Source organism: Emys orbicularis, chromosome 3 (assembly GCF_028017835.1).
Source record: "Emys orbicularis isolate rEmyOrb1 chromosome 3, rEmyOrb1.hap1, whole genome shotgun sequence".
Classification (NCBI taxonomy): domain Eukaryota; kingdom Metazoa; phylum Chordata; order Testudines; family Emydidae; genus Emys; species Emys orbicularis.
In genome coordinates this window covers 152,975,968-152,996,693 of record NC_088685.1, presented here as the reverse complement: position 1 = coordinate 152,996,693, position 20,726 = coordinate 152,975,968, and the positions used below count along the sequence as shown (strand labels likewise).

At 41.2% G+C, this 20,726-nt stretch overlaps 1 protein-coding gene across 2 annotated transcripts in view; it reads right to left on the bottom strand.

Moving 5' to 3' along the window:
- Positions 1-20,726, bottom strand: part of ZFAND3 (zinc finger AN1-type containing 3) — a 242,068-nt gene that overhangs the window by 21,905 nt on the left and 199,437 nt on the right. For both annotated transcript variants that reach the window (XM_065400535.1, XM_065400536.1), the window contains one exon: positions 11,134-11,304. In XM_065400535.1, the coding sequence (XP_065256607.1) occupies positions 11,134-11,304 (171 nt within the window). The remainder of the gene's footprint in view (positions 1-11,133; positions 11,305-20,726) is intronic.

Below are 20,726 nucleotides of genomic sequence, written 5' to 3'. Positions count from 1 at the left end.
AGATGGGATACAGCCACCCGAGCATCTGTGCTGGGGCATTAAGTGTAAGGATTCTTCGGTGTAGAACATTTCATACTCTGCAATGACTCTGGTTTAGTATTCCTACTTCTCAAAGTCTCTGCACACCAAGTTAATCGCTACTAATACACTCCTCCTAGAAGTTGAGGATTTAATTAAAAGCCAAAGTGTATCCAATAATTTAATTAAAACAAGCAAGCAATACGAGGTGATCTGATAAAGTATGTGTACGTTCTGTTTTTTTCAACCCAATGAAAGTGGAAGTCAGATAAGGCTATTAAAGAGCCAGAATAAATCATGACAAGATTCCATGCTGAGGCACCAAGCAAACTGCATAAATCCAGGGCATTTATCTGGCTCTGTGTATTTTGACCTCAAACCCTCACATGCCTATCAGGACTCCAGTGCTTTAACTTGCAACACGTTTTCTCAATTAGATTATTTATACCCTGGATTTAAATAGCTCTCTACAGCTGTTGCTGTAAATTGATTAATCCCCTGACAATAGTCAGAGATGCTGACCAAACCATTTGAGACCAAAAGCTCTAAATTTAGGCTGAAAACTCAGTGTAATCTATTTTATGTTCTGTTCCCTTCTCCCACTTAGGGGACTCCAAGTGCCCCTTAGGTTTTCCCTCCTGCCTCCTACTTCAGGGATCCATGTCATAGTAACCTCTTTTTTCTGGCAGAAGGTGGCTGGATGGAGTTCCATTCAGAAGCCCACTTGTGCTGGAAAGGTATGCAAAAAGAGTTGAGTGATGTAAGGTTACTTTCTTCCCTTCCCTGGGGAGCAAGCTGAGTTTACACAGTACTTCCAACCCTTGCTGGTTCAGGATGTGACCGATAAGACCAAGATCACATACATGCCTGAGCCCAAACTCTTAACCTCCCTGCTCAGCTATGGCTCGCAGGGCTTCTCGGCTCCTGGCACCCTATCAGCCTTAGTGGACTGACAAGGGGCTGAGAGTCTAGAAGCCCCAGGGAGCCACGGCTGAGATAGAAGCCTCAGAGTTTAGGATCCAGGGCTCCCAGCTCTGTGGCAGGGAGCCTGGAAGCTCTCATTTTTCAGACAAGGCAAATGAGTCAGACTGAGTAAGTGACACCTAAAGCCACAAAAGGATCCAGTGTCAGAGTTGAAATTAGAAGGTCTCACCTACCTTTCCTATGTTCAAGCTCACTACATTACCTCTCCTGCTGAGTAGGTAAAATACAAGTAATGGCCTTTTTTTTTAAACCAAAATCACATTATCTTTTAGTCTATGTGCATACTCCCTATTTCCTACCTCAATTACACCAATACTACTGTGAGAAGAGCCCTAAACAGGCCATCAGAAAGATGTTTGCTTTTCTACTGTGGTAGCATCCCACAAGAAATTTGCACCAAGCTGCATATATGATTTATCGGTTTGGGGCTAAAGACACATTCTTTTAGCCCAGTGTTTAAATGGGCAATCCAGATTTCACATTCCCATTCTGATAGACAACAAGAGTGACAGTCTATGAAGCAAAAAGTGGACAGATTCATAATCACATGAAGCATGCCAAAAGCAAAACTGATGTGCATTCTTTTTTTGGTTGGTTGGGTTTTGTTTTTTTTTTAAAAAGGGGGGTAGTTTACCTGTATGTGCACTCTACTTTCCTGGCTTTTATAACCCTACCACTCTAACACCACAAGTCAATGATCATGCTTCCAGCCCAGGACTGGACAGACTTTAACCTACCAGTGCCACACAGAAATAAGGTTGCACTTGAATGACAAAGTACATTTAGCTTTCGCCATCAGACACTGAATTTGGGAGTCACCACTGAATCTCTACCCTGGCAGTGCAGAGAACTCATTACTCTTCAGGCCAGTTTACATTCTGGTTTTATGTATCAGAATACAATACACCGCTACCTCGATATAACATGACCCGATACAACACGAATTCGGATATAACGCGGTAAAGCAGCGCTCCGGTGGATCAAAGCAAGTTCAATATAACGCGGTTTCACCTATAATGCGGTAAGATTGTTTGGCTCCCGAGGACAGCGTTATATCGAGGTAGAGGTGTACCTGCTGTATTGTCCAAAGTACACTAGAAAAATCATTGTTTAAACACAGTGAAATCATTGTAACTCAGGCATATTGTAAAAGGTATTTTCTCTCCTCTGTGAAGTCAGAAAAAACATGTTATAACCATAGGAAGGGGCCACGTTTTACCTAGATACTGATTATAACAGAGGTCCTAACAGTTATAACATGTCTTTTCTGGCCACAAAGGTGAGAAAACTACTTCTATATGACTGCTCTGCAACATTGTTTCAAAACAGTGCTTACTCATGGTTATTGTTAAACATAGATGGGGCCTTAAATGAAAGGTTTTCACATTTCTTCCCTCCCTGTGCCCCATTTTAAGGCTAGGTTCTGGATTGACAGTCAGGGAGACTAAAGGCACCTATTGACAGAAAAGATATTGGACAGGCAACAGCAGTACAAGTCTGAGGGACCACCACGAGGGGTTAAAGGGAAGCTCAGTCTCAGTGGCCCATTCAGTCACAGCTTCTGCAGGGACTGCTAACAGAATGCCAATGACAGACACTTGTTATGGGGGGAGGGGATATGAACATGTATGTCCACTAGGAACTGAACACAGAGCACTAATTCATTTCACAGGGACCACTGAACAGCCAGCAGATGGTAGTAATTTTTCTGTAACTGCTGACCAAGGCTGGATTTGAAATGGTGAAAGAGGGGAAATCCCATTACTGCCAATCCCCTAAGCCATCCTCGTAAGTCTTACAAGAGATTTTTAGTACAGAGGAGAGAAGCTCAGCTCACAGTTTTCTGTGATTTTACACCACTCCAGAAAGCCACTGTAAATCTAACACTGTTAACAAAGACCTTGACAGGCTTTTAAGGTTTGACTTTAAAAATCAAGTGATACCAGGAATCAATTTTTAGTGACTAAACAGTTTACTAGTTGTAAATATTCATCTGCTGTGTGGAGAAATACTGTCATAAAATTAAGCAATATTTTCTATGCAAACAGCTTCTATGATTTAGACTATTATAATTTCAATGTATTTTTGAAAATGTGTACAGCTTCAGTTAATGGCCACATATCTTATCAAATCATTAATGTAAAGCCTGTGAATCCATCCTACAAATAATCAATTAGGAAATTTACACTGGAAAAAGGAAGAACTCTCAACTTTATGTTGCCATTTTCAGTGTCTTTAATTTTAGTCAACAAGTTTGCTCATGGTTGGCAACCTTGCTCACCACTCCTACGGAATCAGCAGTTTGATTTGCAGAGCAAACATGACCCACTGCTCAATTCTGTGTTGCTTACACTCTTGGCAGAAAGCTTATATTAAAATACACTTTAGGAGATAAGGTTCCTAATGTAATAGCTGATCTACTTGCCCACTGAACCAGATATTAAGTAACAGTATTTTTATGCAATCATTATCCATCATGGGAAACTAAACTATTCAAGGATTCACACAATGCTAGAATCCTCTATCTGAACACATGCCTGGTGTAATTGGCTTCTAGAAAGGTTTCATAGGAAACTGGTGTTACTCCGATATTGTTGATTTAAAGGTTATCCAGTCAGAGAGGCACAGAATGAATTCATTTTCGAATTTCGCCTCCTCACTGAAGCCTGCAAAGTGCATTGGCAATTAACAATTCCGATCACTTCTCCCAGTTCACTGTGAGAGAAGGCTCAGAACTCGTCTTACAAATTGCTCTTTTGAAGATCAAAGGGAAGTGGAATTTGTCTGTGTGCGCTCTGGATGAGATTGCAATTTAATGGAATTTCCAGAGACAGCTTGGCAGAGTGTTCATATGACAGCCCCAGGGTAGAGGATTCAGGGGAGCTCTGGAACTCTTCCCTTCTGAGCGCCTTCCTTGCCTTTAATTGGCACCTCATTAGAAATTAATGAAAATGACATCCTCTGTTCTTCCTGCTTTAGGCACAGAGTGCTACAAAAAGGCCCATCACAATTCATAACACATTCAATTTATATAGCAATGGCTCTTAAGCATTATTTATGAGCTGTGAATTTCTTGTCAGCAGTTAATAAGCTGTACAGAGGGAAAGGGGAATGAAAAAAAGATTGTGAATATATAAAAACAATCTTTCTACAGCTGAGAAATGTTGTGTTTGAGCTTAAAGCATCTTTATTGGGATTCCCTTCTCAGTAGTAAATTGTTTTCTCCCCTCCCCCACCCCTAAAGCACTGTTAAATTTGTCTGAAGTTCCATGTAGTGTCAATGAAATGGGATCCATGGTGATGCCTGTCTATCTGAGAGGCAGTGGGAGCAATGGAGCAGTTCGCAGATGTCTCTCAAGGTATATAGGGCATGTCTGGCCCCAGTTCTCTGAAGTGCAGTGTCCTGCAGGAGAGTGATTACACCTGGAGAGGTGTAACAGTCTTGAAGCATCATATCGTTAGGACTTGGAAACTGTAAAACTATGGTGTAAGCTCTGGATATCTATTTCAGATGACACTGGTAAGCAAGGCCATATAAGCTCTAAGCTAATGCAAAAACTGCATTTTACAAGCATTTGTAAATCACCAGAAACTGCTGAAAGTAAAGCCATGCATTGTTCAGAATGTAAACATCTCAATGTTATTCTGAAAGCGTAAGTTCCTGAGTATGGGCAGACTGCGAAGGACACACATTTGTGAAATCTGCACTGGGTAATGGGTTGCAGAGGGGTTTGCTTAGCAGACAGCATTATCTAATGAGCTTCTAGACAGTCATTTAGTGGACGATATATTCAGAAATAGGCACTGCTCGCTTCAGAAATTCAGGGTAGATGGGGAAAAATCACTGCATATACAGCTCATCTGATTGCTCACTGCATGCCCGATAATAGCAGGAAGAATTGCATCAGATCTTGCATGCAAACAAGTCTGCTGGAGGCAGCATACCCAACTTGATGAACCAACGGCCTAATCAAATATTACAAATCCTCTCCCTAGCACATGGGTTATCAGAGTGGAAATGCAGTAACTACAAAAGAAAAAGCACAGGCACCTTGTTCTGGAGGAGCTGTCTCTTGAGGGTTCATTGTTAATGCTACCCTTCCAGAGAAAAAGCAGACTTTGGGGAGAATTTTCTTTTTAAAAAAATATTGGCAACAAAATAAACACCCAAATTCAAAGAAAAGGCATGCATTGTCCAGTTACCTCTCTATCATATTTAGTGTTAATTCTAGTGCAGGGGCAGGTGACTTTATGGGAAAAAGACAACTTGTAAATGTTGAAGAGACGTTAAGCTGCCTTTGGAGACTGTACCCTTGCTGCCTCTTTTGGCATAGTTGTTTTGACAGCTGGCACAGTATCACAAGCCATGGAAATAAAATGGAGAGTCCCAAATCTGAAAACTACAGCTCTGGAGCAGAGACAGATGATCCTGTTACCTCGTTTTTGATCATTTTGTACATGGATTGACTTTGAAAGCAACAAGTCTGTTACTTTGCTTGTGAAAGAGTTCTGTGTAGAGTGCTTCTTAAAGTCTTGATCTGACCATGGCCCAACGTTACAGAATTAAATTCAACAGAAAGTTGTCATCCAAACCAGTTTCCCATTAGCTGAGCAATGGAAGGCCCTTTCTTTCCATCTCCCAACTCATGTGACTGTGAAAAGAACTCCCACTCAAGGAACCAAGAGAAAATGTTTTCTTCAGGAACTGAGTTAACTTTCCAAAAGAAAGCAATGAGGATATTCTTCTCTTGAATTGGTGTGGTTCATTGCAGAGTTAGAGCAAAACACAGCTTGTCATAACAGCTTACTGATAACTCCTAATTTGCTTCTTAAGAATTGTAAAATATTTCAATTTGTTGCTTCCCCTGTGTTCACAAGGCACACCCCACAAAGCCACATAGTATTCCTATGATATGGTTATTCTACAGATTTTTCTATTTTAATCAATGTCCTATATGTACAAGGTTCCCTTTCCACTAGCGGTGTTATCCAGTGCACTTCCTCGAATGGCAGTAGCTCATTAGGACTAGTGTCAAGGTTACAAAAATTAGTGGAATGCATTGCCAAGGAGTGAGATAATTTTCCAGTGGCTTTTAACTCAGGCAACAAGCCAATGTGCAATCTCAGACAATGCAACTGTTCTGGTCAGTGGCCAAAGGAGCCTATATTGATTTTAATCGCTATTCCAGATGGATTTGTGTGCGATTACATACAATCATGAGATTCATGCAATAAATTCCCTTTCTTCTGCTGCTGAGAAAAACTGCACTGTTTGTACTTTTGATCACCTTGCTTGCTTTCTGCCAAATATTACCATGAAAACTACGTTTGAAATTAAAAAACTTTGAGGAGCTTCCAAAAACACTTTTTCCTTCACCTCAAATAAGAATGAAGGATCCAAAGATTTAAGGTTATACTGGCAAAGGGTCCAGAACTCTCATTAGTTTTGGACCAGTGTCAAGTTTAAGGTTTTGTATCCTGCAAACCCCTCTAAGGACATACATTTATTTTATCCCAGTTGAAAGTTTGTATTCCCGGCTTTCCAGTGAAACACCCAGCATCTATTTCTAGTTGTGACTGCTTGCAAAATGGCAACCTTAAATCATGACTTCTTGAGCTATACAACATCTTAAATAATTAGAGTTTTAAAATATTTGTTTTATTTTTTCTACCACTCTAGCTTGGTTCATCCTGACTAAGGCAACCTGACTTTAGAGGTAGAAGGATAGACAAATAATAATAAACTCAGCTAGAACATTTTCTAAAATCAGCTTCTCTAATTGTGACAGATTACATGTTGATGAGTGAAAGTAGAGAGGTTTATCAGTTTGGGGTGATCCGCATAAGTTGCTGGGGACTTTTTATTTGTAATGTGTCCATCCCAAACTCATACAAATCGAACTTTTATGCTAACACATCACGTATGTGCAATTTATTTATAATACATACACATTAAATAAAATATTATGATTGCATCCTTAAAGCCAGGCAATGTACCAGCTGAGCTTCCTGCAGTACTGTTTGTTTGACCACAGTGCACACACAGTATTAGCATTCGTTATTCCTGTTTCTCTCACTGATTGCATAGACTAAATGTATTTATGTTATTAATAGTCTATCCTGTAAATTGCATAGGATGTGCCACATGGCTGCACGGAATCTAACTTTTCATTTCCTGGCTTATTCTACAAGAACAATTTGGCCCCAAATTTAGGTTTTGTAAACAAGCTTTTATTAACCCTAAATCTAGTAGAAACATTTGCAAACAGTTACATATATCCAGTTGAAACCATTAAAAACCCAGTCTGTATTATTAGGGCCCTACCAAATTCACAGTCATAGGATTTTAAAAATAATAAATTTCATGATTTCAGCTATTTAAATCTGAAATTTCACAGTGTTCTAACTGTAGGGATCCTGACCCAAAAAGGGAGTTGTGCGGCGGTCACAAGGTTATTGTAGAGGGAGTTGCGGTACTGCTACCCTTCTGCGCTGCTGCTGGCGGCAGTGCTGCCTTCAAAGCTGGGCAGCTGGAGAGCGGTGGCTGCTGGCTGGGAGCCCAGCTCTGAAGGCAGCGCCGCTGCCAGCAGCAGTGCAGAAGTAAGGGTGGCATGATATGGTATTGCCACCCTTACTTCTGCACTGCTGCTGGCGGGGCGCTGCCTTCAGAGCTGGGTGCCTGGTTAACAGACGCTGCTCTTCGGTTACCCAGTTCTGAAGGCAGTGCAGAAATAAGGGTGGCAATACCGTGACCCCCTTAAAATAACCTTGCGACTCCCCTTCAACTCCCTTTTGGGTCAGGACCTCCAATTTGAGGAACACTGGTCTCCCCCCGTGAAATCTGTATAATATAGGATAAAAGCACACAAGACCAGATTTCACGGGGGGAAACCAGATTTCATGGTCCATAACGCGTTTTTCATGGCCATGAATTTGGTAGGGCCCTACGTATTATGGTGCTACTTCATGAGAACCTGAAAGGATCTCCCTAGTGTGGATGTAATTATACCAGTATAGCTGTTCCCATACAGAACAGTGAATAAGCTATGCTTAAAGCACCATAAAACGGATATAATTGTGTCTACACTCAGGGTTGTGCCAATGTAACGGTTTCAGTAAAAAACTACATCCCTATCTGAAATAGTTATACTGGTACAAAATCTGTATGTAGACCAGGCCTTGAATTTAAATACTTTTCAATTTTAATAACATGAAGCTACTACTAACTAAGGGAAGGAGTTTTTTTTTTTTTTTTTTTTTTTAAATACAATTTTTAACTTCATTGTCGCTTATGTTGCAATTTTTTGTGATTACTTTGGCATCTAATTGCCACTTTTGTTTAACCAGACAGTGCAAAGACCCTTAGACCATGGCTCTCAACCTTTCCAGACTTCTGTACCTCTGTACCCCTTTCAGCAGTCTCATGTGTCTTGCGTACCCCCAAGTTTCACCTCACTTAAAAACTACTTGCTTACAAAATCAGACATCAAAATACAAAAGTGTCATAGCACACTATTACTGAAAAGTTGCTTACTTTCTTATTTTTACCATATGATTATAAAATAAATCAACTGGAATATAAATATTGTACTTACATTTCAGTGTATAGTATAGAGCAATATAAACAAGTCATTGTCCGTATGAAATTTTAGTTTGTACTGACTTTGCTAGTGCTTTTTATGTAGCCTGTAGCAAAACTAGGCAAAGATCTAGATGAGTTGATGTACCCCCTGGAAGACCTCAGCATACTCCCAGAGGTACACTGCCACTGGTTAAGAACCACTGGCTTAGACAATAAAATCTTTACCACTGAGACATACATAGTCGAGGAGGTGTGCATTTTCACATTTGCAGTTGCTACTGTTTGGACGGAAATACTTTTCTACTCAGGGCCGGCTCTAGGCACCAGCGAAGGAAGCAGGTGCCTGGGGCGGCCGATGGAAAGGGGTGGCACGTCCCTCTCAGCGCGAAGGACCCGCCGCCGAATTGCTGCTGAAGAATGAAGCGGTGCGGTAGAGCTGCCGCCGATGGCGGCTTTATCTTTTTTTTCCCCACTTCGCCACTTGGGGCGGCAAAAAAGCTGGAGCCAGCCCTGTTTCTACTAAACTAGCAATGATAGGGCAACAGTATATTGATTGCCAATGTGATGGCTGTATCTTCATATGAGAACTTATTTTTAAATGGAAGTTTAGAATTTGCAGAATACAGCAAAAATTGCTGATTCTAAAGTTACACAATCCACTTATTTTTATACTTGCAAAATTCTCTTAACCTTGATGTTAGGGAGGATTTTTCTGTGTGTATTTCAGGCAGGCATTTACGAACTCCCTCATTCAAATTGTGACAAATGCAGCCTAAGAGCTTCAGCTTCTGCATCCATCATGTTGGGAAGAGAAAATGTACCAAGCTATGTCACAGAGAGCAGGGCTGCAGTAGTTTGCTGAAAATCTCACCAGATGCCTTACTGTGCATGTCCAGAACTCAGTTTTCAACCAGCTTCCATTAAAGCCTCTACACCACAACTTTTGATTGTATAAGCAGTCAATGGTTTGTCTGATTCTCCACGTAGTTTCTGTACACATCTATGGTTAATACCCAATACCAGGGAGTTAAACATGTTTCATCCTTACCAGAGTTCTAGGCCGTACATGGTTGTCTTTGTAGCACTTATTATCAGGAGACATTTCATATTGAAGATAGGACCCCCTAACTATGCCTGCATAACCAGTTTGGACAGTACTTCCTCTCAGTTCTATGTAGTAGGACATCCCAGAGTGCATTGGTCCACATGCCACAGGTGTCATTGTGTTTGCAAGTCCTCTGAGCACTCAATTACTGTATTGAGGCATCATGAAAAAAGTAGACAGACTTCACCAAATGTATGAACATCAACAGGATTAGGCAGTGTGGTATGCAGGAAGCACAAACTCGGTTGATACATGGTTGTGTTGTGAAAAAAATTACTATTCAAATAGAAGTACCATGTGTTTGTTGTAACCAAGTCTACTGAGTGTATTGCAAATTGATTACAACAAATACAATTGTATTTGTGTGGATGAGACATTAATTTCTCCCATGGGGTACATCTACACTACCCGCCAGATCGGCGGGTAGCGATCGATCGATCTATCAGGGATCCATTTATCGGGTGTAGTGTAGATGCGATAAATCGATCCCCGATCACTCTCCCGTCGACTGCTGAACTCCGGGGCTCGGCAAGAGGCGGAAGCAAAGTCGACGGGGGAGCCGCGGCCATCGATCCCGCGCCGCGAGGACGCGAAGTAAGTAATTTTAATTCAATCTAAGATACGCAACTTCAGCTACAAGAATAGCGTAGCTGAAGTCGACGTATCTTAGATCGATTCCCTCCCTCTTCCCCCCCCCCCCCAGTGTAGACGAGGCCATGGTGTCTACCACATTCATCACTTTTCCAAAAGAACCCTTTTACATGTAATAATACAAGTTCCAAAGTCCAATAGCTTTAGAGCAGTCTGAATGAGACAAGTTGGTGGTCAGCATAGGCAATAGCATCTCTCTCCTCCCCCACACAAAAAAAATACTCAAATAGCTGAACAATTTCCTCAACTTATGGAAAAGTCTCCTTTGGGTTGACATCAGGCATAGAAACATTCAGCGCAAAGGAAAGGGGTGGTTTTTTGGAACGTTACAGACCCATCTAAAGATAGGATTCTTATACAGGGAGAAAGGACTTTCTTGTAATTTACATACAGGACAGAGGAAGACCTGTGTTTCTGCTCCAGGTTCTGCAGCAGACTTTTGTGTGATCTTCAGCAAGTCAGCTGACCTTCTCTGTGCTTCAAGCTTCTTCAGCTATAAAGTGGGCATAACATTCATCCACCTCACAGGGAGTTATGAAGCCACATTCATTTATGCGTGTTAAATGGTTTGAGATCCTTTGGTAGAAGGCTCTACATAATGACGGAGCATTAGTGGAAATTTATCTGACAGCATTAACTGTAACTTTTGCCACCAATGAAAGCTAGATCCTTTCTCTCAAATTTATCTTTAAAAGGTCTGAATATGACTGCTACATTTTCCCATCCATGCAACGGTACCTAATGTCATTCTGTTGAAAGCTTAATTTTAACAGTATTGACAACCAGTACTTACCACAGCGACATGATCCCAGTTCCTGCTGTACTAGCTCCAGTTTTGTTTGGCACTGGAAGCACCTGCGTCTGCTCTTCTGTTTGGATCGACTGGTTTCCTCAGGCCTGTCATTACTGTCCTCCAGTAGCCGTGGCCGTTTCACAGGAGAAGCCTCGCTCTCTGACTGTGAATCTGTAATATTCAGAACAAACATTTGAGGGAAATGTTAGAATCTCCTTTTTGAGGTCCTGTTCTAGAAAGATTAACTGTCTATTACTTTCATCTGGGGTCATTTGCAAGCAGTATGTTCCTTCCTGCTCTATTGCATATATACATTCTTCAACAGTCAAAACAGGCACCAACTAAGGGAGCAATTATCTTTGTTCCCTAAAAGGACCCCTCCTGGCACACAATACTGAATATGAAATGAACTGGATAACTCCTCCCCGGCCACGGCTTGGTTGTGCACAGTCACATGTAGTGCGCACACCATCCTAAGCAATTGCAAGCTTCATTTTTCATCTCATTTAGTTTCTCCTACATGACTTTATTCCCCCTATACACAAACCAACAGAACAAGGCTTCTGATGAAAGACAACTGAAAGTGAGTTCAGCCTATTTCCTGGCTGGATAGAACAGAGGCTTTAAGGCACAGTGTGCTAGCTATAGCTCTGAAAACTGAAGGCGGAATACAAAAGCATCATACTGTGCCTCCCTTTCTCTACAAGGATAACAATCTAAATGTAAATGATTACACATCACCAAGATAAATTAAACCCATGGATGCTATAGATTCAAAGCACTCCTGGATTTTTTCTTTAAATAGGCACGACACTACTTCCATTAATAACCTTACTTATATACATTTCCTCTTCTAAGAAAATGTGTGGGGGAAAGAAAATAAAATGCGCTACTCTTAGAGGATGTAAATCAGCAGATGCTGCAATTGTTAGTGTATCTATCGTAAGAATGAGAAGCTAATTAATTGACTGCACGTGACATTTTGTCATACCACAGCGATTGGCACTATAGAAAAGTCCAAGATGAATGGCTCCCACCCTCAAACCTGCCATCTTCGTGTGGGATGCTCTTCACAATACCAACTTCCTTCAGGCTAAAAAGGTTAGGTAAGCATTTTTTTCAGGTGAGAGAGTGCAAGAGAAAATCCTTGTTGGGAGTCCAGGATTCAGAGAGAACAGGCGTTCCCAGACACCACGGTCTCCCAATATTGTCAGATTCGGACGTACCCTCCCCCCCAGGCCTAGAAATAAAATATATAAAACAAAAATCAAATCTTCTTCCATTTCATTTCTGCAACCACATTCCCCCTTGATTCAACATCCACTTTCTCAGAAGTTAACCTTTCCCTGCATAGGAACAAAAGGCTTTTGTTTCCAGAAAGGTACATTAAGTGGACAATATTTTGAAGAACAGCTCTGCTGTAACATTACAGGCCTGCAATAAGAGGGGGAGGGGGGAAAACCCTAACTCAACAGTGCTGTTGCAGCAGAACCAAGTCTTAATCATTTCCTGAAAGTGGGTTTGTCCCATCTACACTACAAATCAAACTGCCTGCAGTACTATTTCAAGGAGATCCACTGCTGAAAGCCAGCGTCGAAATGGGTCAATATCCTAGTGTAGGATGGGGTCTGAGAAAAATCCGTGTTACTGTAGCAACACCAATTGTAAAAACATACATTCAGCAATACAGAACAAACATGCCTTCCTGGCAGGACCCTGGCTTTGTAAACAGCTTTATTTTAAAATGCCATTGCGGGTTCACTATAATGATGGAAAACGTGTTTAATTTGTGTGAGCTGAACCAATTTTTAAAATAAAGTTTTCATCAGCAAGAATATTTTTAGGACCAAATTCAATGCCCTGTGCTTTGCCAGAACACTCTGTAAAGGGGTGAGGAAGCAAATCATTACACAAGTAGCAAAGCCACTGCACAGGATTAGCACAACAGCGTAAACAGTTATTCATACCCTTTTTATTTTCCATATTGATTACTAGTAACCTCCTCTTTGGTTTACTTGATATCCATATTGAACCTCTTCCCCGCCGATCTGTCCAAAATGCATTAGCCAATGTTATCTCATCTAATTAGACCATCTCACCACACTTCTAACTTGCACCAATGACTTCCCATCTTGTCCACCACATACAATTAAAACTACTCTACTTTCTTGCCCTCAAATGCTGCTGTGTGTGTAGTATCCATAGGTGCCTGCCTCTTATACCAGTATACAGGGGACCTACAGCTCATTCATATCCCACCAAAAGATTCACTTCTGTGAGGCCCACAAATGAACGACTTATTACATTTAAATAAGTTTACCTAAAGCGATTCCTTCTGGATTTCTAAATACATCTGTTTTTCTGTATCAGTCTTTTAAATCCGTTTTGTACAGATGGCTGGTGCTTAAGTTATAAATAAATAAATAACTATAGGACTGTAGTAACACTTAGCATATAATGTGCTGCCCTCTGGGCGCTCAGATACCACAAGGAAGGAGGCCATGACAGAATCTAGCAGGGAAGAGGGAGAAATGGATGATTACTCGTGGGGAAATTCTGCACCACTGTGCATGCGCAGAATTTATATTCCCCGCAGATTGTTGTTTTTCTGCAGAAAAATGACTGACGGGGAAGCAAAGGGAAGCCACAAGAGCAGTCATGAGACCCTTCCCAGCAGTATGTTTTGGGTGCCCAGGGCAGCTGGCAGAGAGGTAAATCATTGTGCGGCGGGGGTTGGGAATGGGGAAGACCCAGCTGGTGGCACCTACCCTGCGCCAGGCTCAGCTGGGCTGGGGAGGACGAGACTTCCTCTTCCCCTGCATGGCATCCAGGACCAGGTCAGACCCACCCCCAGATTTCTCCCACAGCTGCAGGAAGCTCTGCAAACTCCCCCCGCCACCCCTCCCCCTGCTTCCTGCACCCATCGCTCCTCAGCTGCAGGAGGAGGGATCCCTGTACAGGGAGCTGATTCCCCATCTGCCCAATCCCCATGCATGTAGACCCCCTCATACGCAGACTCTCCCGCCAAGCCTCACCCGCCCCAGACTCAGAAATCCCCCCTCCCCCCCATGAGCCCCACTCCCCCTGCACCTGGACCACCCCGACGGGGGATGGGGGGGAGCTGCACAGTGATCTCCCATCTCTGTGCAGCCAGTGGCCTGTGCTCCCCAGTGCCATGCTGAAGCCTCCACATGTATTTGACAAATAAAATCTGCAGAATTTTAAAATATTGTGTGCAGAATTTTTAATTTTTTTTGGCACAGAATACCCTCAGGAGTAGATGGATCTTTGTAGTTATGGATCCATTGGCACCATTTTACCTCAAACCACCTCTATGCAGCAATACAGAAGAAGTTCCATGACAAAGGCTCTTTGAACACATACTGTGTTTAATAATGAAGTCTACGACAGTACACCTCTTCACTGCTAAGCAGTTGGGGGTAACAGGAACCATACCACCTGCCACCTACTCATCCCTCAGAGCAACATTCGACATTGCCATTCCCAAACGGTTAACTTCACACATATCTTTGCTCTCAAAAAAAATAAGCCATTCTGGTTCTTCTCACAGTCAATTTTGCATTTTAAATTAAGTTAATGGAACAAACAGTGGCCTACTGGATTATTATGAAGTCTTCGTGAGAAATTCAAATCCATGTGCCAAGCAGTGTCTAATTTAGTTAATATAGCCAAATCCTGTGGATACGCTCCCCCTAAATTAGATAAACAGCTGCCCAGGGTCAGGCTTGCAACTGTATAATTAACTACATCCACATATTAAATTACACATTTCCTGTTGATTAATAAATGACTAATCAAATATATAGATAAGATGGCTCAAATAGAAATGAGAGAAGATTTAGAAATAAAGCCTTTTAGATGCCTGTATCTTACTGGCTTGCTTGGTTTAAACACTATTTTGTTAGCATACAGAGAGGTTGCTTAGCCTAATTTTAAAGGACAGTAGCCCGTTGCCCAGTTATCTCATTACTTAGAAATTATATTTAGTATTACATGCTCATATACTGTACAAAAACTAACTAGCCCTCATGACAAAATGCAATGCAGGGAAGCACTATCCCCACTTTATGGATGAGGAAACTGAGGCAGGGAGCCAATGGACTTGCCTACACAGTCAGTGGAAGAGTTGACATTAGAATTCAGAACTGTGACTCAACTTGGTGTTCATTCCCCCAGATCACCCTGCCTTCCAAAAGATTAAAGTAAAACATGTACTGAAACCTTGCAGCAGTAAAGTATAGGGAGCGGACTATGAATGGAAATAGTTTATGTATACACCTCCACCCCGATATAACGCTGTCCTCGGGAGCCAAAAAAATCTTACCGCGTTATAGGTGAAACCGCGTTATATTGAACTTGCTTTGATCCGCCGGAGTGCGCAGCCCCGCCCCCCCGGAGCACTGCTTTACCGCGTTATATCGGGTCGCGTTATATCGGAGTAGAGGTGTAGTTTTAGTGACAGGATAGTGAAATGCAAGACAAGTATGCTCAACAGCATCCTAGAGGAGCTGCAGGAACAGGATAAAACTGATGAAGCCACAGAAGTCAAGAGTAAATTCTAATTACAACCAATTAAACAATCAACAAGGGCTATAACAAAGCGGATGCTTTCTGGTGCTGATATGTTCTTACAAAACAAGGTGGCATGTGACCAACAGACAAGGGTGTTAAAAAAAAAAAGAGAGAGTAAGTTTTCATGTTCATTTTGGAGGTCAATTTGTTTCTACTTCTAACACAGCCTGGTGGAGAAAGGGAGAAGAGAGCTTTCTGTTTCTTAATTGCAGGTGTAAGAATACAAAGCCTTATTCTCGTGAAGGAAGGAAAAATTAAATAATTGAGCCATCTACAGAGTAACACATTACTCTGTCCTCCATTTTCACTAACTGCAACTCCACATTTAGAGATGGGAACTTTGGATTTTTCTAATCTACCTCTTCTAAAGATGCAGATTTTTCTAATTGTAGCTTCTCTGTCAAACTTATTTGAAAGTGAGAGAAGATTGGTAATTTAGTAGAGCAAGTTTTAAATTGGAGAGTTGAGTAGAACAACAAATAGAGCAATGTTCTTAAAAATTCTGTTTTGTCTCTGAAACAGTTGACAGTTGTTCCTGACTGTCACAGTTCTTGTCTTCATTACTCATGTTCTCCCCCTCGTAATTTCCAAATAAATCGTGCCCGGACTGTCAGAACTGAATCCCAGTCTTCCAGTCACTCTCCTACCACAGCAGAGTTTGCAGCCTGCACACACATGGCTTCACTAACAATCACTGTGGCTCTTTCTTGACATTGCCGGGGGACTGTGAGGCCAGCAGAGAGGTGAGTGCTTGGAAAATGTAGAGGATGGGGGAAGAGAAGGAAAAGAAGTAGGAAAGAAAGGAAATCCCTTCCCTTGCTGCTTGCTTTCAAGAAAGAAATGAATCTGTTTAATCTCTAGCTTCATGGCAGCTTTTGAGGCACTCAATCAGGTTTGTTTTGAACCCATCCCATTCTGACAGATTGACATTTATGATTCCAACAGCCTGTGCAAACATCAGTAAGAGCAATAATTAATGAACCCTCACACATCACGGCCATCTCTCCTCAGACCATTTAAAAAGGAGCATAAGCTGTTAAAACCTCTGTCCACAAAGAGCCCCACATAGTCACAGGTAAAAAACACAACAGAGACTTTGAGAAATATAGGCAGTTTTTTTAGCTAGTCTGTTTTAAGGCGAGGGATTATCATTCTCCTGATATGCTGAACTACACATTAGGAACGTCTAAGAGGAAACAGCCTAATTACCTGATTTTTACTATTGCATTTGCCAGAATTTTTTTCTTTAAATAAACCGTATCGTATATTTCAAGTGAAGTTAAAGTTAACACATCTGTTTGAAATAGTATTTGCTTGTTTGCTGCAGCAATGAAAGTTCAACAGTTCAAGGAGACTGGAGCATAGCAAAATTTGTAGCCATTTCCCCCAACAATTCCCCCAACCCCTACTCCCCTTTGATATGACAACAATGAATTATTTTGAAACACTGGTAATTACACTGTGGATGATGTTGCCCCCACACACCCAGAATATGCATTTTGAAAGCGGGTCAGATATCCTGGTGTTCAACTCCTTGGTATTGTCCATTTCAGTAAGGAACCAATTTACTTTTTATTTCCCTGGATTTCTATAGGACATACTTTCGGGGGTTTTCCCCATAGAGTTCAGGTGTCCACGTCAGAGTCCTGTGGGTCCTCTCCTATTTTTCTCCCTACAGGATCCACATCATCGTGGTTGAGACGCAGATGGAATTCCTTTGAGAACCCATCAGGGCTGCTTCTATTATGGTAGGGCAAGTCAAAATGACAATTCTAGATGGAGAGGTCACTTAACCAATATGGGGCACTCCTCTTCATTTGGACTGAATTTACCGTATCTACATAACATTTATATTAGCTTGCCTTCACTGCCTACGCAAAGTAGAAAGGCTGAATGGTGACCCTTCAGGTATTTGCAAAACAGATGGTTGTCACAAACATAGAATTCTGACACCCCCCCTCCCCAAAAAAGGGGGCATTTTCTGTTAGACACAAACAACAAATTGAACAATGGCTGTAGAGATACAGAAAGTTAGAAACAAACGAGTAATGGCCTTTTATTACACTTCTGTCCCCCTCGCCAACAGCTTATTTGCCTGTGACTGATGGGCCTTTTTAAAAGTAATCTGACGCAGAAGTACTACATCACACACCATGTCAAATGAATTTAGTATTTAACAATCGCTTAGTCTGAGGTTTTTTTCCAAGATTTTACCAAACTAGCTATCTTTGGTTCTTGTTTTGGGGTCTTCACAGATTCCTTAATCATAACTGTTCTCTGGTATTTTGACCTAGCACTCTAGATAGAGATGTAGGTTTTATCTGTGGTATCTGAACACCTTCCATATTAAATTGCCCATCCAAAAGTCCTACCATAACATAAAATTAGCCTGACAACTCCTATTTTATGCAACTTCTTTCTAGGATGTAGCTCATAAACCCATAGCCACAACACATTTCCTTACTAACATTTAATGAGAAGTCCTGCTGTGATAACTGGGCCTACAAATTTACCCTATTTGTGAGCTCAATTGTGAAAAGTGAGTCAAAGTTCATAAAGTGTCACAATAACCTATAACCATAAATGTTGATGAGAAAAGGTGGAAAAGGGAGACAGACTGAATTAGTACAAACAAAAAGGCCTCCTGATATAACTCCAGGAGTGTTAAGATTATGCCCGGCAAACGAGAAAAGCACAGGACTGGAAGACAGTGAACCAAAATTGGTGTATCAAAATTAGACCTAATTGATGGACAAAATAATGTTGCCCCCATCAGTCCCTTTTGGGATTCTTAAAAAGAAAATACTTTTTGTGGGACATTAGTGGAGATGAAACAAAGGGGGATAACTGCTGACTGAAAAGAGGGGGAGAGGAGCAAGTTTTACCATCATGGCTGCCAGCCTACCTCTTCCTGGGACCCCGGGATTCACTATGGCACAGCAGTGCTTTTGTCATCCTCATCCTAAGAGGTGTCCTGACTAGAGTCTGCCCAAGATGACATCACCACCTCCAGTGGCTCTGGCTAAATCCTGAATACCATCTGGCTTGTGATTGACACACACACACCTATCCCCTTTGTGTGTGTCTTTCCTTCCCTACCGTATTTCTTCTCTTTCCTATTCCTCTCATTTTTTAACTCCTGTTTAATCAGAGTCAGGTTTAGGCTGCCAAGACTGTGTATTTTGCAACACTGCTGTGAGCCTGTGACCAGAGAGGCAGCTAAAAAGCTATGTGCTAAACAGCCCACTGCTGGTATAAGTTTGTCAGTTCTTGGAGTGACTGGTAAGACCATGTGCTGTGTCTTGTTTTTCCAGCAGAGTCTGCAAGTGACAGTCAACACCAGAGACGGAAGCTGCATTGTGTGCGTGTGTGTGATCAAACTTTAACAGCAGCAGCTGTGACAGCTCCAAGCCTATCTCACCTAACTTCTCTTTTCCCCAAAAGGACAGTTATTACAATCTTTCATACCATCTAAGAGACTGTCAGACAAGGGGGAGCGCTGCCTTTTCTTTAAAAAAACACCTCTCTCCAGCTAACGGAAAAGGGAACAAGGGATCCTGTTAAAATGAAAGCCTGATTTAATACTTTACATTTCAAATGCTTTAACTGTTTTTCCTTCTTTTCTGTATCTTTAATAAATGGTTAAAGTAAATTTTTAATGGTGTGGTTGTCATGGTACTAAGTAGGCTGAGGTCTCTGTATACCAAACCCCAAACCTTATTTAACACTGTTTAATGTTGGACAGTGACGGGTGTGTTAACATCTTTGACACTTTTGGCCCATATATTCCATCTACATTAATACAACAGTCCAATTTCCCATCCTGTTAAGTATTTGTTTTCTGATGTTACTACAGTGTTCTAGCATTATTAGTCACATCAATATCTGTTTATAACCTTTTCGCTCTAGAACTTTGAGAACTTGATTAGGGTTTTTGGGGGGAAAGATTTAAAAAAAAAAAACTTGATGCAGTAAAACTTATATAGAAAGTCCCTGTACAACTTAGTGTTTTCAGACTCTCCAGGAATCCCTGCAGAACTCAAAAGCTCTGTTACACATCCTCTTCTGCTTCTGTGGGGTGAATAAAATAGAGAACTCCTCCTGAAAATTATCATTCTGGAGATTTGGGATAGCACCCAGAAACAACAAATAACTTTCACATTAACTACAAAACAGTTCAACCTGCATTTGTTCTGAGTCCTAATGAATGCAACAAGTTTGGAATTCTTATACCAAGCTGTTTGAGATACACAATGAAATAATTGTTAGAAGACCTTCCAAAAGTAAAATACTCGTCTTTTGACACACCATTCAAACAGTTGGACCAATCCACTTGAAATTCTGACCCTCTCCTACCCACCCCCTCACCCCCCTAAAAAAATCTGTCAGGAGATCACATATGGAAAATTTCAGGCAGAAAAGTTTTTTAAATGTAGAAGTTCTTGAGGGAACTGGGTCAAAACTGACCTGAAAATGAAACCTTATTTATTATAGCTGGAGTGACAGGAACTGCTATTTTTAAACTTACTCAAGTTTTCATTCAAACAACCCCAATTGTTATTGCTTATAAGCTTTGTGAAACTCATCTTTTGGGGTGAAATTTCTAGGCTTCGCTCTTTATGAATGTGAGTGGCTTTGATTAACTAAGTTTGCTCAAAATTAATCTGTTTAGAGTAAGGGGGAAAATTTCCTCCGTTATAAAAAATGGTGATGTAAAAAACCCTAAATTTCAAAAGGGAAATAGTTTTCATTGACAAGTAGTAGAGACTTTGAGTTTAATTGCGAAAATTGGTTTGATTTGACCAAGGTATTACCTGATGAAAATCACACTCTGCAGCGTATGCACAGTACATTTTGAAAAGGACTTTTCTCACTAAGCTCAGAAAGAGTGAAACTACAGAAGGCTGCACTTTGTGTGTGAATGGCTAACTGCAGCACAGCGAAAAATTTATCAGAGCCCTTTCATTCACTACCTATTCTGTAAAAGCTACACCTCTCAA